The following is a 14,524-nucleotide window of genomic DNA, read 5'->3' as shown; positions in this document are numbered from 1 at the left end:
CAGTAGAGTGCTACAGAACTGTGTGTATTAAATGTGTACACACTTATTGATTATGACATTTACAGTTTGAAAACATTAAAAAAGCTGTTAAAAATGTATAATCCAAAGTCATACTGACAGTTCACTGCAAAATCATCAGTACTGAGGTGTTATATTGCAAAGATTTATTCTCACCCCTGGTTTGATTTCAAAGCTGATATTGCTGTAAACTCATGTGATGACAACACTTAATACTTAGGCCCTCACTTTTTTTTTTTTTTGTCTTCCTTGTGTGTCTTCACGTACTAAATCCAAGTCCAATATGGAAGAAGTTAAAAGATACTTAAATGTTTTTTGCTTAGGTACAGCTCAGTGATGTAACTAAAGCAACATGCTGGCATTCACTTACAGCCTTTCCTCAGGGTGTCTCAAAGACCATCATCTTGCTGCCAGCAGTCCTTGACATGAAGCCAAACCTAGGGCAGACTTAGAGCAGTGGCAAGAGCCTCAGCAGGGTTCTCCTTTCCCATGAACACTAAGATTCTCTGCTGCTCTCTGCAGCTCTCCTGAAATATGCCATGTATGTAAAGGTGTGTTCATCTTTACATGTCTTAACCAGAAGGTCCCTACTTTGCAGTAACCACTGGTAATTGTTGGAGAATACTGGAGGGTAAGATTTTCTGCATGTGTAGTGATCGCTGACCACAGGGAAAGTTTATGCAAAGATTCTGCTTCATAAATATAGATATGCTGGCGTCAGGAAAAACTGATTTTTACTGAGTTTGTCCTTCAAGGAATGTTATGTTGTATTTCTGATGTTGAAAATTAATAAAGCAATACTGTATGAGGTGTTCTGCATGGCCAAATATTGTAGTCCTTACTCAGAATTTACTCAGGAAAAACCACCTTTGACCTCAGTGAGGATTTGCTTGACTAAGGACTCCACAGACTGTTGTGAATCTTACCAGCATTGCTTGATGCTAATGTTGGACAACAGTTCTCATTGCTAATTTGCCTGCCTCATCCTTCTCCTGGGCTCAGGATCTGCTTTTGCTGTGTGTTATTCATAGCTTCTATTGCTAGTTCAGATTGCTTCTCTTTGTGCTTTTCTTTCCCAGCAAATGTTTTGCAGCTATTGTTCTGCTGCTGGTAGATGAGCACAGAACCTGGTATACAGGACTTGAACCTCAGCCCAGATTCAATTAACACTGTTAAAAATGTTCTCACTATGGTGCTCAGAAGAAATTTTGATGACCCTCTTTCAGTGAAGCACAAATTTGTTTAAGCTGATGTTTTCAGAATGCAAAAATATAAGGGCTTGATTCACAAATCTTAAGACCAAATGCTTCTGCAGTGAAATAGATGGAGTAGCACCCATTTAGAGTCATCAAAAGGTCAATTGTAAATGCTTATTCTGCCCTACAAAATTCAGCCAAGTTACTAAATATGTGTGCTGTAGCATCACTCTGTTTTGTAATTTTAACACTGCTTTAAAGTAAGATATCCTGAACAATAATTAGTACCAAATTATGCCATAGCCTTCTGATACAAAGCAAATCTAGCTGGGTTATCACTCTTATGTCTTATGAGCCATACCTAGCCATGGTTTATCCTCTATTCATGCTACAGGGTACGAAATTCCTGGGTGCCAACCTGCCTATGGCAACCTAGAATTCTCCAGGGCAGGCTCGCAAAATCTTCACCTACACTCTGGGACAGGTAACTAATAAGTGATGTTTTGTGAGTTATGCTTTCTTTCTAACTTTCTGATGTCCGTAAAAATGTTTCATTTCTTCATGTTAGTCTGTGCTCTCTCATTGTTCAGCTCCACTGTGTTTTCTGGATTAGGGATATAACAGCAGAGCTGTTTGTTATAGTACTCTAGATGCTTGCCTCAGCCAAGCCTGTAATAATTGTTACTAACACGCATAAAACCTGAAAGCTGTTTAAGAAGCTGCAAAATCCACAGCTGTCTGCTACCAGTGAATCTCTTTTTCTGATGGAGTAGTTTGGCAATGCAGGTGCATTACATTTCACTGTTGGTACCACAGTTATCTGGGCAGTTCACCCTCCTTTCTTAACTGCTGGTATGTATATATATATTCTCTTTCCTTTATCAGGTTTACATTGATCTTGAGTCTCCTGAACTAAGGATTTTTCAATGTTATGGGTACAGTACACTGAAAGGATGGGAGAGTTATGACTGATTCTGGTTTACATTTCTATGCAGCATGTAGTATAAGTTTAAGTAATGACTCAGTTTGCTGTAATCTGCTTAAATTATTTTCAACTTTTCTCCTGAATTCATTGTCTATTCTTTTTGCTTGACTTTATTTCAAGTGGCAGGTGTGTAGAAGAAATTCATTCACTAGTCCTATACCTTTCAATGACATATGAAATGCTGTAATATATTTCAAAGTAAAAAAGTGATTAGGTTAAAAAAATAAAGACAGAGTAAGCTTCAGATTGGTTCCTGCAGTCTATTGGTTTTCTCTAAATATAAGATGATAATGTGTGAGACATTTCATCTAAGGAGTGCTGATAGTGTAAGAAAGACATAAGTGAGATTCTTTTTGATTTTTTTTTCACACGGTCTACACTCTGTGTAGTAAAAAAACCCCAGCAATCTTGGAAAAGTGGTTTGAATTCCTGCTTTTCATTCCCCTGGGATTCTGAAGGTACACTCTACTCTTACCTGGGTTTAGAAGATCTTAATGCAAAAATAGCTTTGCTCTGCTGCTTGTTCTTGCTAAAATCAAGAGATGACCAGTGAAGTAAAACACAATCCAGGCATAAAAAACTCTTTTACAAAATGTTCAACCCTAACTGCAACTTGGTTGAATATTTGGAAGTTCTTTAAAACCGGAAGAAATTCACACATCCGTGGTGTAATCACTGAGTTCGATCTTACATTCTGTTTTAAAATGGATGTCTACATGGAATTTCTGAGTCTTGGGATGATATTTAGTTGTCCTTCCATAGAGCTCACTAAAAATATAATTTTTTCCTACAGCCACAGTCTACTTGTAGTTTTACTTATGGAATAAAAAAAGCTTACTCTTGTAGAGGACAATACCACAGTTTATGTCCAAGTAATACTACTTAAAATGCACAAATCCAAACTTTTAGCTCAACCTATTTACCCATTTCGTTAAAAAAAAAAATGAATTGCCAATGAAAAACAATTTTCCTACATGCCTTTTGAAAAGCTCACAAGGATCTAAATTTTTTGAGACATTTTTGTATTTCCTGAAAGCTGGCTTTTTTCTTTCCTCTAGAGTAACTCAGATCTTAATATCAGTGTTTCAACATATCCAGACTGTAAAACAATATCTGAAAACTTGCTTTCTAGTTATATTGAAAATTATCACCTTACTGAAGGAACTAATAAAAATCCCAAACGTTTGTTTGGTACAATGAAAAAATAGTGAGTATGACAAGTGTCAGTATTTACAAAATGAGGATAGGTTCTATTTTACCCAGCCTGACGCACCTTAACCTTTAAAAACTAATGAGAAAGCAGTAACAGTATCAGCAAGAGATTTCTAGTAAAAACCTAAGTTTTGATTAACCCAGAATGTTGAAGTAGTTAGGTTATAAGATGCCCCCCCCCCCCCCCCCAAAAAAGGCCTGTGTTTATGTAATCTACATCTCAAGGCACAAGAGGAATTTTTGGGAAATCTGGAGTAGTGAATCTGCTTCCTCACTCTATACAGGTCCTTGAGGTGCTGCATCTGCTGGGGAATGGAATCAAAGGGCTCCTGGGTCCCCTCTGAAGGAGCACATTGTGCAGTGCTTTTCACAGGAAGAGTGTGAGCAGCTTTTCCATGAACACCTGCTGCCTGAATTTGACCCTCTAAATCCGCAGAGAGATCTTTCATTTGCTGGCTCACTCCAAAAACTACCCAAGAGCCAGTGTCAAGGTGCAGGGCTGGTAACAAGAGTTTGGGGGAATGCAGTCCTGTTCCAACTTTCTCTCTTCTCCTTTCCCATACAGCCACAAAAAAAAAGGTGACAAACCAGAGTCTTACACTGAAAAGCCAGTGCAGCCAGGGGAGCAGGATAAAATACTGAACTAATAAATTATGACATTCAGCTGGGAGGGAAGTTGTGTGAAATGATGGCACAACATGCTGAGCCATGGGGAACTTGCTAGAGGTGAACTCATTTATACTCCTGCAGAGTAGAAGACTTCTCAGTTAACAAGTCCCAAAATAGTGTGCTGCAGTATAAAACAAGGTAGAGCTTGAAATAATTAGCCACAGATGACAGATGGCAACTCCTTTCTCTTTCTTTCCTTCTTTTCTTTTGCTGTAATATCAAGTTGATCAAAGAGCTGAGGATCATTTGTTATTGTAGGAAAACTAAAAATATCTTGAAATATTCAGGCAAAATAAGTTCATTCAGGTATGAGCCGGTAGCTCTCATTGTTCAACACTTTGTATATGAGTCTATGTGTAGTAATAGTTTCCCTCAGGATCTGAATTACATGTGCACAGCTGAGAATTTGGGTGTGTCCTGGCTGAGGAGTATTATTTAATCAATCTATTAAATCAAATTGCTAATTTATTTAATGTAATTGCTTGCCTATGTTAACAAACTAATGATCTATTGTACTGCCAGAAAGCCCTCCAGAAAAGTGCCCAGGGCTCACCTCTCGGGCAGGACACTTGGGCAATGTCACAGAGTGACTGTGTGTGAGGAGACAAGTGCCAGGGAGCAGAGGCTGCAGCAGAACTGGCTGCACCCATCACCTCTGGAGGTGTCTGAAGGGGCAGCATTTCCTCCTGGGCTCTTTAGGAGTAATATCTGGCAAGGATGGGCACTGTTCTAAAGGGAAGCACCTATGCATTCAACACAGAGACACAACAGGAACTTCTGTCTGGCATGACTTCTGTCACAAAAGAGGATCAGAACACAACTGTAACAGATGTAGTCAAAAGGAGAATTCAGTAATTTGCTCAAATAATGTAATATACACTGCTCATAAAGGGAAAAAGCCATAACATCTCCAGTCCCAGTAGTAATTCCGTCTGACTGGTTCATGAGCCAGAAGAGTATATTTGATTTTTTCAGCTGCTTAGCATAACCTTTCTGATGAAAGTGTTAAGCCAACACACCTAAATGAGTCCCTTGAGCAAGACAAAGATGAATTTCAAATCAGAGGAAAGAGAAAAGGATTGGGGAAGGAAGGAAATAGTGTAGATGAGAGCAGAGATTATAACCTCTGTCTGTTAACCTGTGTCTGGGTGTTTTATACCAAATAAAATAGGAACAAAATTCTATCCCTACTGCTAAAGCACATTTCTCCAGTATTCCCCTACCACACTTCCAACCTCAGTCCTTTAATAGAAAGAGTAAGATCAATTTCAAATTGCTTCTGGCCAGTGGGCTTCACCCATTCTCATTACATTCCTATTACACATGAAGTGCACAATTCAGGAGGAACCACACTTCTGTTCCAGCACAGCTTGATCCAGATGAATCGGGGAAATAAACAGACGAAAACAAAAGTGAGAAAGGTTTAATAACACAATTAAAATATAACTTTATAAGCTTGTGAGCTGATGTGGCAGGCTGCTCTCAGTAATTTCCAGAGGGAGTGCTTATCCATGACTACAAACCAAAGCAATCTAGAAGCTGGCCACTCAAAGCTGTAAGGAGAGCTACTGCAACTGAAGGCAGCCTGCTTAATCATCTGGAGAGCTCTCTTTAGCTTTCTAATCACAAATTGAAGTCTACCTCTAATTTTGCTTCCTCAATTTTTCAATACCTTACTATTTTTTTCCCCTTTCTTATCACCTCTCGGTAGTCTGGATTCCCTGGTGAGATGCAATGCAGACGGGTAGGACTCTGACAGACATTAAAAAGCAGACAACAACTGCTCAACAACTTCAAATAACCTTCTGTCTGAGCCAACCCCCCCTCAGTGGCCTGGGTTGCATCATATTTGTTGCAGTCAGCCTTTGCTGCTGGTTTTCTCACCCTTTTGAACCCTACAACTTTACACTGCAACTCACGATTTCTGCTGCCCAAACATTTTGTGCAAACTTATCAGCCTCTGGGAAGCCAGGAAATAGCAGCTCTTACAGGGGTGAACCTTCTTCCAGACTCATGGGATCAGCAGAGTCTGGACAGAAAGCAGTGAAGATCCCTTAATCCCTAGGAAGGGTCAGGGTCATTCTGATTCTGCTCTCTTGCACGAATGCTGTCTGAAGTTTGCCACACCAGAAGTTTCCTTCCTTCTCTCCCAGTTTAGCCAGCTGATTCATTTCAGATGTTCTCCAAGCACTAGGCAACATTTGAATAATGCAGAGAATATGAAGCAGGGCACAAACATGAACGGAGCCTTTCATTATGGTAAGAAAATAAACATGTCCTTGCTACCTCTAGAGAACAAGCCAGAAAGCATGTATTCCTTCTGGAATCCCATACTGGTTTTCTTCTCTTGGACCCATATTTTCCAGCTCTCCATCCCTTCATTACAGAGAAACAAACTGAACAGACACAGTCCTTATTAACTTTTGTAGGATCACTTACTGAGCCTAAAGGTTTGCATTTAAGCCACTGCTACTAAAAGTTTACCTGCCAGAGCTGAAAACAATTAGTTTCCCCTTCAAGGAGAGCCTAACAGGGGCACTAGGAGGCAACTTGGAAGAAGGCAAAGATCATAGTAACAACTTCTGCTGCTTCCACTCTTTCCTTCTGCTTTAGTCACCTTTGAATTTGGGCACAAGGCTCCTGCTGTTTTGCTGTGCTCTGCATTCATTTCTCACACACTCAGATATTCAGCCTCAGAAGTGTCTCATAAGCAAAAATGGTCATCTCATTAACAGGAGACAGAAGTGTGTTTGGAAGATTCCAGCTCCAAATCAAGTTAGCAGAGGTATTAAATCAGTCCTCAGAGAGCTGGCTCAGCCCTCCAGTCTCTGCTCAGCCCTTGCAGTGACAGTGCACATCCTGGTTTGTAAACCCACATTCTTCCTTCTCCCCGGCTGCTCTGCACCCTTGCTTAGTGCCCTGCACATTTACACACTCCCTGCTCACAGGTCTGGATTCTCATGGCTCATTTTCATTTGCCCTTGGTATTTTTCGGTACACTGGGGGAATCAAAAATGCCTGCTGAAAAACTTCATTTAAAATAATCAAAACACCTTTAGTGTCTATTTCTGAAAGGTGAAATTTTATTTTTGGTACTTCTATTCAACCCATTCAGAGCCTTAGGTTATGGATAGTAGCTTTAAATAAAGGAAAACTTGTATGCCTTTATTATGAGTACATTTTTAAAATCTTGTCACATTTCACTGACAATAATGGCATTCACTTAAGACAACTCAGCGCTGACAGATGGTCCTCTAAGGGTTTTTTGCATGTCAACACATAACTAAATTTTCGTATCTTAATCACCTGATATTACAGTTCATACTGGATGCTCTTGTTGGATTTATATGTCTGTGGGCTTCTGATATTTGTTACTGAGGTTACCCTTCTGCAATGCAGGACTGTCAGGTCATTATAACCAAAGCATAATGCAGTTTCATTTTAAAGAGAGATCACTCTTTTCTACCTCTTATGAATAAGGCCAGTACAGTTTAGACACATTAACCATGTGATATATCTTGTCAGGTCTGAATTTTTAATTGTGTGAATTATGAAGGAGTGAGGTACTCATGTCCAAAGTAAAGTTACCTTCCAATATCCAGTGATGTATTTGTTTTAAAGTAGCTGTATGAGCTCTACAGGTGCCTCAAATAGGTTTTCATGCTAAGGAACAATCCCACAGCACTTGGCACTTCAACTGCTGAACATCTCTTCCTTTCCCCACCTCCCTTCCAAATTACTCTCTTTAATTTTTATGATAAAGGGTCCGTCTTCTCTGGTTTAAATCCTGCCAGAATGCCTGGAACCTAAGAAAAGGACTCTGTTACTTGTTTTGTGTGTCCATCAGTCATTTGGAAGCTATCTGAGCTCCAGATTTGGATCACCCACACATTTGTTCTGAAACATATGTACAGGCCTTCCTTCTCATAATCCAAACCCAGTTCAGGTTGTTTATTTTGAAAGCATGTACTGCAAAGAAAATTCAAATTATTTAATACTTACAAAAAAAAACTCCCTCAAAATCTTTCAAATGTTTGTATATATATCTACAGGAAAGAGAGATCTGCATGCAATTTGACAGGCAAACTGTTCATGCTCCAAAGTTTCAAATATAAGTAATTTCTTCAAAAGTAATGGAGAAATTTGGTGGATGTGCTGTAATGAAAAAATCCTGACAGACCTTTGTAAAATTTTTTTTTTTAAAAATAGGTAAGCTGAACAAAGTCTGAGTGAGCCTGAATTTACAGGAAAATGCCTATTGCAGAACTTGGATACACATTTGCATAAACAAATTTCTTTAAGTACAAATAAAACTTCTGAATAAAGAGTGCAAGAAAATTGGGATTTTCTAGCTTGACTCTGAGTCTGAGCTGCAGCATTTAATCTTTTTCCCCAATAAAATTTATAATTTCAAGTCTGTAACTGGATTCTCAGACTCTGGATCTTGGCTTTGTAATTTGATCCCATCCCCCTCCTAATCAGACAAGGCAAGAGCAAGTTTAGACACCAAAACTACAGACAAGAAAGATAGTTTTGGCATTAACCTTTTGAAACAGTGACCCTGAGCATGTAACACATAATCAAAACTTGATTAACATAGAAATCCAATTATTGCTTCATTAAAAACCTTTCATTAATCTAGAAAACACTTGTAAAATGCTTTGACTTCATTTCCCAACAACTACAACTTGAAAAAACGTTGTTGAGGGGTCAGATTCAATGTCACAACTGTCATCTCAAAGCTATTCCTCCTAAGCTGGGATTTGGGTGCCTTTCTTGCTGGATGCCTACTTTGGGCCACATGCAGACCCATTCCGGAGTCATGTCCAGCAAAGATGAGCTGGAGTGAAAAATCCTGGGTAATCCAGACTGCCAGACATGGGTCATCAAGAGCTGCTGGAGCCAAAATTCCTGGGAAGTTTCAAAATCAAGCTGTCAATGCAGTCCAGCTCCGTTGAGTAGTAACCCAGTAGTGCTGAGGACCTGCTGGCATCTCTGCCAGCTGTGAACATCCCCAGAGATCTCTGTTCCCACCTTGCTGTTCCTTAGAGTGTGAGCTACAGGGCAGGAAGGAGTCTCCCAGAGCCTTGCCTCTTGCCTGGCTGATGATATTCTTCTCTGTGATGATCAGCTGCATCCAAAAATCAGAAGCAAAACCAGGTGTGTGGATGGCTGCTTTGCTTGTGCCAAACAGCCCATCTCTTTGCAGAGATCCACAGCAGACTCACAGTGTTGGGAAAGTGCTTCACGAAGCTGCCTCCAACCCTCTGCCTGCCTGCCATGTCTGTCATCAGTGGCCCAAGTTGGCATGGCATCACTGGGTGCACAGGTCCTCCCTTGGCCTTGCCAGAGACCCTCTCCTGATCTTTATCCTATTTCACAGAAAACACCTCATAGGGTTGACTGCTATTGATCTTTCCCTAGACAAAACCCCACAGGGTAAAAGAAGAAAACATTATTTTTGAAATTCTGTTCAGAATACATTATTTAAATTTTCCCAGTTCTTCCAAACTCCTGATCCTATGAAGTGTGTTTTTTTTAGAATGTGACACATCACAGACATGAAGCAGATTTGATAAACAATTTAGAAGCATTTAGTGGTTCATTTTTGTGGGGCCCCACGCCATCTAAGCAAACAAGAAAGGAAATACTGTTGCCTCATGTCATACACACAGAACTGAGTCAGGAAGAGGGGGAGTTATCTGATGAGATGTGATTGTCTGCGTCTGAGACGCTTGACTCGATTCCCTTTGTGAGGGAAGGAAATGGAGACTTCCAGATTTGCGTCAGCTCGTCTAAAAGTAGGCTTCTAAAATAGGTCAGATTAATTTCATCCTGGTGGTGCCTGCTCTTGACTAAGGACAGGAGCCAGAGTTGACCAGCAGTAGGCAAGCTCAGTCTTGCCTTGACTCTCTTGATTGGTGTAGCCTTTGTCAAAGCCATGTTCAAAACTCCAAAACCCAGTCCAGGTTAGCTCCTTCTTACACATTCTTTCTTCCAAGACAAGCTTTTTACCCACAAAATGCAATTACTTCTACTTAGGATTTCACAGCTGCATTAAAATGACTGTTTCACTAGTCAGAAATCAGAACATTTGATATGGGTGTTTTTCAGTATATATGGCATGGGCATCTATCTTGCCCTTGTTTCACATTCTTTTCACTGTTAATTTCCCTCCCAAAACCATTAATCCACTATTTTTTCACTCACTTCAGGAGCAGTGTGAAGGGAGGTAATCAGTCCATTCAGAGAGAATTTCCCTAGTTCAGAAAAAAGGGTTTGCTCTGGTTTTAAACAACATTGCAGAACCTTCTAAAGCCAGAGCCCTGGAGTGGCAGGGAGACATGGACAGGGCTGCTGAAGCAGTTTGGCCAGTGAGGTGGAGATGTGGGGTTGCTGGAATGCTGCACTGATGGGGCAGACCCATAGACATCGCTCTTATGGAGTAAAGGTTCAGGGAGCACCCTCTTTGTGGGCCACTGAAGGGAGAAGGCTCCAGAAATCATCTGGAGCAGCTGAGCAGCCCCAGCTTTGCATGCCAGCACTCCTTTGTCATCAGCCCATCTGCCAGGCAGGGGAGCTGGCAGAAGATCAGACAGGTACAATGCAAACCTGCTTGTTTGCCAGCACACCTTCCTCAGAACAGGCCCTTATCATGTGGCATCTCAGCTTTGTCTGAAATCCAGTGGGAATGTGTTCACATGGAGCTTCTCCAGCCAGCACTACAGATTAACCCTGACCAGCAGCTGCAGGCTGAGATAATGTTTGTGAGCACAAATTTCTGTGCAAATATATGTTTCATCTATTTTATACTTTTTATGAATATAAACAGAGCTAATCGGTGAAAACAACACTTTGGAAAGTTTAAAGACCTGTTTTTATTAACCTTGAAAATAGCTTCCCTTGAGGGGTTTTCTTTCACCAATCTAAATATTTAATATTGTATTTACTGTCCTTGTTATTAAAGAAATATTTTAATGAAGCAAAGTGGGTAATGACTTGCAGACCACTGATTGTCACAGGAGCAGAATATTAGAGATCATTAAAAGAAACAGGCAATCCCTTATGCTAAAGGTGAAATAATCTACAGGACCTTTGAGCCTGCCCTGTAATTCCACACTCCTTAAAGCTGTCAGAGTTTCAGGAAGACCATGGAATGCAGGATTTGTGTTTTCTAAGACATAGCACTACCAGAATACTTTTTGTTTGCAAATAAGTCCTGTCCTTTCTCCTGGCTGTACTTTTTTCCATTTAATTATTTTCTTAGTATTACATATATATAAAACTAAAGAACCATGGGGATCAACTATCCCCATGGACATAAATTATTAATCAAAATATAGTGATTTAGTAGCATTAAAAAATTGTGCAATGAACTTTTCTAATTAACTGGTATGTGAAAAGCAGAAACAAAATGCAGCTAATTTATAGAGTTGGTTGGTTGGTTGGTTGGTTGGTTGGTTGGTTGGATTGAAGAAAAGAGAAAATGCTAAATGATTGACTTTGTGACTCCATGTTTCCCTCTTTTCAGCTCTGATTAAATTATCACTATCAAGTTTACAATGGTACAGAACAAAATTAAGCCCTCCTCATGAAAAACTCAGATTTCCAGAACAAAAAGCACAACACATCATTATGTGATAACACTGGAAGATAATGGTAAGGGGAAGGTTTCCAAAGAAAGAACATCTGTTTCATGATATATGAAAAAAAACCCCAGCAAAACAAAGAAAAATCTCATTAAGTACCTTAGATTAGTACAAAACAAAAATTGAAACTCTCATCCTGTTATTAGAGATGCAGGATTTGATGCATTACATCCTCTAATTCTTTCTGCTGTTTCACTCATTGCTTTGCTTTTGCTTCTTAGACACTTGTTCATATAGAACCAAAATCAAGAGAAAACAACAGGGCTTACCTCAAACTGGTAATGTATCAAATCATGCAGAAATCAAAGCCATCTTGGGAATCCTGGGAAATCTGCTCTCAGTGTTACAGCTATTAGTACCCATTCAATGGTTGCACTCTAAGATTTGGGAAAATTTCCCTGTTGTGCCATTCACGAGCGCAAGTTTCATTGTGCCATTGCTTAAAGTTAGCTCTCTTTCCAGAACTTGCTTGACTCAAGATGGATATTAAAGCAGATGGCTTAACACTTTCTCAACTGGGGTATTTCCTCTCTTTTTTCTTCTTCCATAAAATTCACTGTAAGTTTTTTGCCACTCAGCATATTCATGTCAGAACTTAATTTCTTTCCGTCTAAAATTCTTGCCTTTCCATCTAATAACTTGTATTTTAATAAGGGCTCACTGTTATGCATCTACTATTGTATATTAAATAATCTCATCATAAATCAGGAACTATTTCCTATCTAAAAATAATTATATATCCTCTTAAAAACAACCAGCTGTTTTAACATGCATCAGATGACTCAAAATACACAGTGAGGAGGGATTTTCCTAGGTTTGGGAGAGTTTAAAAATGTCACCCCATCTTTCCAGCGTGGGTGGAAATGAGTAGATCTTTTCAGAATTATGCTTTGCTGGTTGAGAATAACTTTCATCTTTGAAGCTGCCTGAGTTGTGCTTTAATCAGTGGATTTTTCTTTTTCTGAACAAAGTTACACCTGTGGTTTACCACTCAAAACATCATGTGGAAGAGTCCATGTATATAAAGTGTTTCAGAAAACCTCAGTAGAATAGCATTGATTTTAATGGACTGAATAATCTCATTCTGAAAGCTAAGAATTCAGGAATTCAAATACTTCAAAGTGAGGGAGAAAGTGAGCTGGAAGTTTATCCTTCTACCATAAGCTTCAGCCTGCAAAAACCTACCAAACTGTCCAGATCTGAATCTAAAACCACATTTTGGCATCCCAGACCAGCACTGCCTTCCACTTCAGGATCAAGCTTTATAGAGAATTCAGATTTTTAACCCCAAGTTTCCCCACATAGACAGGTTTAGGCACACTGGTCTGTGCAGAAGCAACTTCATTGATCCTGCTTAATCTTCTCTCAACTGAGACCCAAAGCAAGAAGTACCTACATGAGCAACCAGAAAACAAAGTTATTTGAGGTGATTAACTTTCCCCTTTTTTCTCTCTTACTAAGCAGTCTCCAGCTATTACTAACTTACACATTCCTGGCATTACCATTATATTTGTACCTCAATATCTCCTCTTCTTCACAAAGGTTGCACTCCCTATGTCCAAAACTTCCCAGTGCAGCAGAATGCTCTAACCTTCCCTGCTCTGGCTTAACTTGCATTAACTGCACTGTCCAGCAGCCTCAGCCTGGGCATTTTTATCCAAAATCATAGCTGGAGGACCTGCAGTCTGTTTTCTTGTACAAATCCTAGCAGTTGGATTTTTAGAGCAACAGAAGACTTGAGATCAAATATCTTTTCACTCTAAACAGTTTTGACACTGTAGCTGCCACTTTACAGAAGAAAATCTGAGTTTCCAGGCTTCAGGAAGGAAAAGTGACCACTCTTGTTTCCCAAGATGAGCAGAGGAGTAGCAGGAACAGGCCAGAAGCAGAGCGAGTGAAAGGTGGTATGATGGGGCCACATTATCAATGAGAACATGTAGAAATGAGCAGCACGGGTTCTCAGCTCCCTAGGTAACTTCAGAGTTTAATTCACCAAGTGAAATACAAAAATTAAATGGTTATATTAAGTGGAGCTGCATTAAATGTCTGAATTAGAGTATATTATTTTAAGGGAATTTAACCACAAGTGGTAATCTAAGTATAACTGCGACCACGCAATGTGTGCAGCTGAAATAGAGCGCCGTGTTGGCAAACATTGGGCTGTTTCCTAGCTCAGAGCTGCATGGATCAAGCAGGCAGCAATTGTGAGGCTTTTGCATTAACTTACTGAGCTCCTATCACAGCTTGTAGAGGAGCAGCCAGTCACGCTGTAGGCAGCTCAGATAAGTGTTCCTTGAAGACTGACATGTTGTTCCCAACTCTCTTGTCTAATTAAAGACCCAAAACATTATTCCACTGCAGCTGATGGCAGCACTCACTTGACATCAAAGGGAATCGAAATTTGCCATTCATTTATGAAGAACTATTTTTACCATATGATTTAAAAAAAAAAAAAGAAAGCGAGGCAATTCACAGTGCATCCCGTGGCAGCACATTGTGTCTGGGTGCTGGCAGACCCCAGGTCCACAGTGCCTCAGAGGTCCCTCTTGGAGCCAGAGATCAGCTCCACAATGAGGTTGCAGTGCATGAACCAAGTTCCAGTCATCTCCAGAGATCCCAGCTCTGGCAGGAATCCCGTCCTGCTGTTCAACTGGCAAACATGCTGGAAGACTGAGGAACTTGCAAACTAAATAGACAAAGATACAGAAAACTCCACTGTGCAGATGAGAAGGCACATGCCAAGTGGCTCTCCTGAGTCTCCTGCTTTGTTTTGTGTAAGACTGTAGCTGAAGATA

General features: G+C 40.0%; 1 protein-coding gene across 6 annotated transcripts in view; it reads left to right on the top strand.

Moving 5' to 3' along the window:
- The window catches only part of BEGAIN (brain enriched guanylate kinase associated), a 159,196-nt gene that overhangs the window by 83,204 nt on the left and 61,468 nt on the right, over positions 1 to 14,524 (top strand). For 3 of the 6 annotated variants that reach the window (XM_054275768.1, XM_054275767.1, XM_054275766.1), the window contains one exon: positions 1,609 to 1,698. The exons of the other annotated variants lie outside the window; for them this stretch is intronic. In XM_054275768.1, the coding sequence (XP_054131743.1) occupies positions 1,609 to 1,698 (90 nt within the window). The remainder of the gene's footprint in view (positions 1 to 1,608; positions 1,699 to 14,524) is intronic. 6 annotated transcript variants of the gene reach the window in all.

Source organism: Melozone crissalis, unplaced genomic scaffold (assembly GCF_028551555.1).
Source record: "Melozone crissalis strain CALT ecotype California unplaced genomic scaffold, PUWL_Pcris_2 ptg000018l_1, whole genome shotgun sequence".
In the NCBI taxonomy this organism is placed as follows: Eukaryota; Metazoa; Chordata; class Aves; order Passeriformes; family Passerellidae; genus Melozone; species Melozone crissalis.
This window is presented reverse-complemented; position numbering and strand designations above follow the sequence as displayed.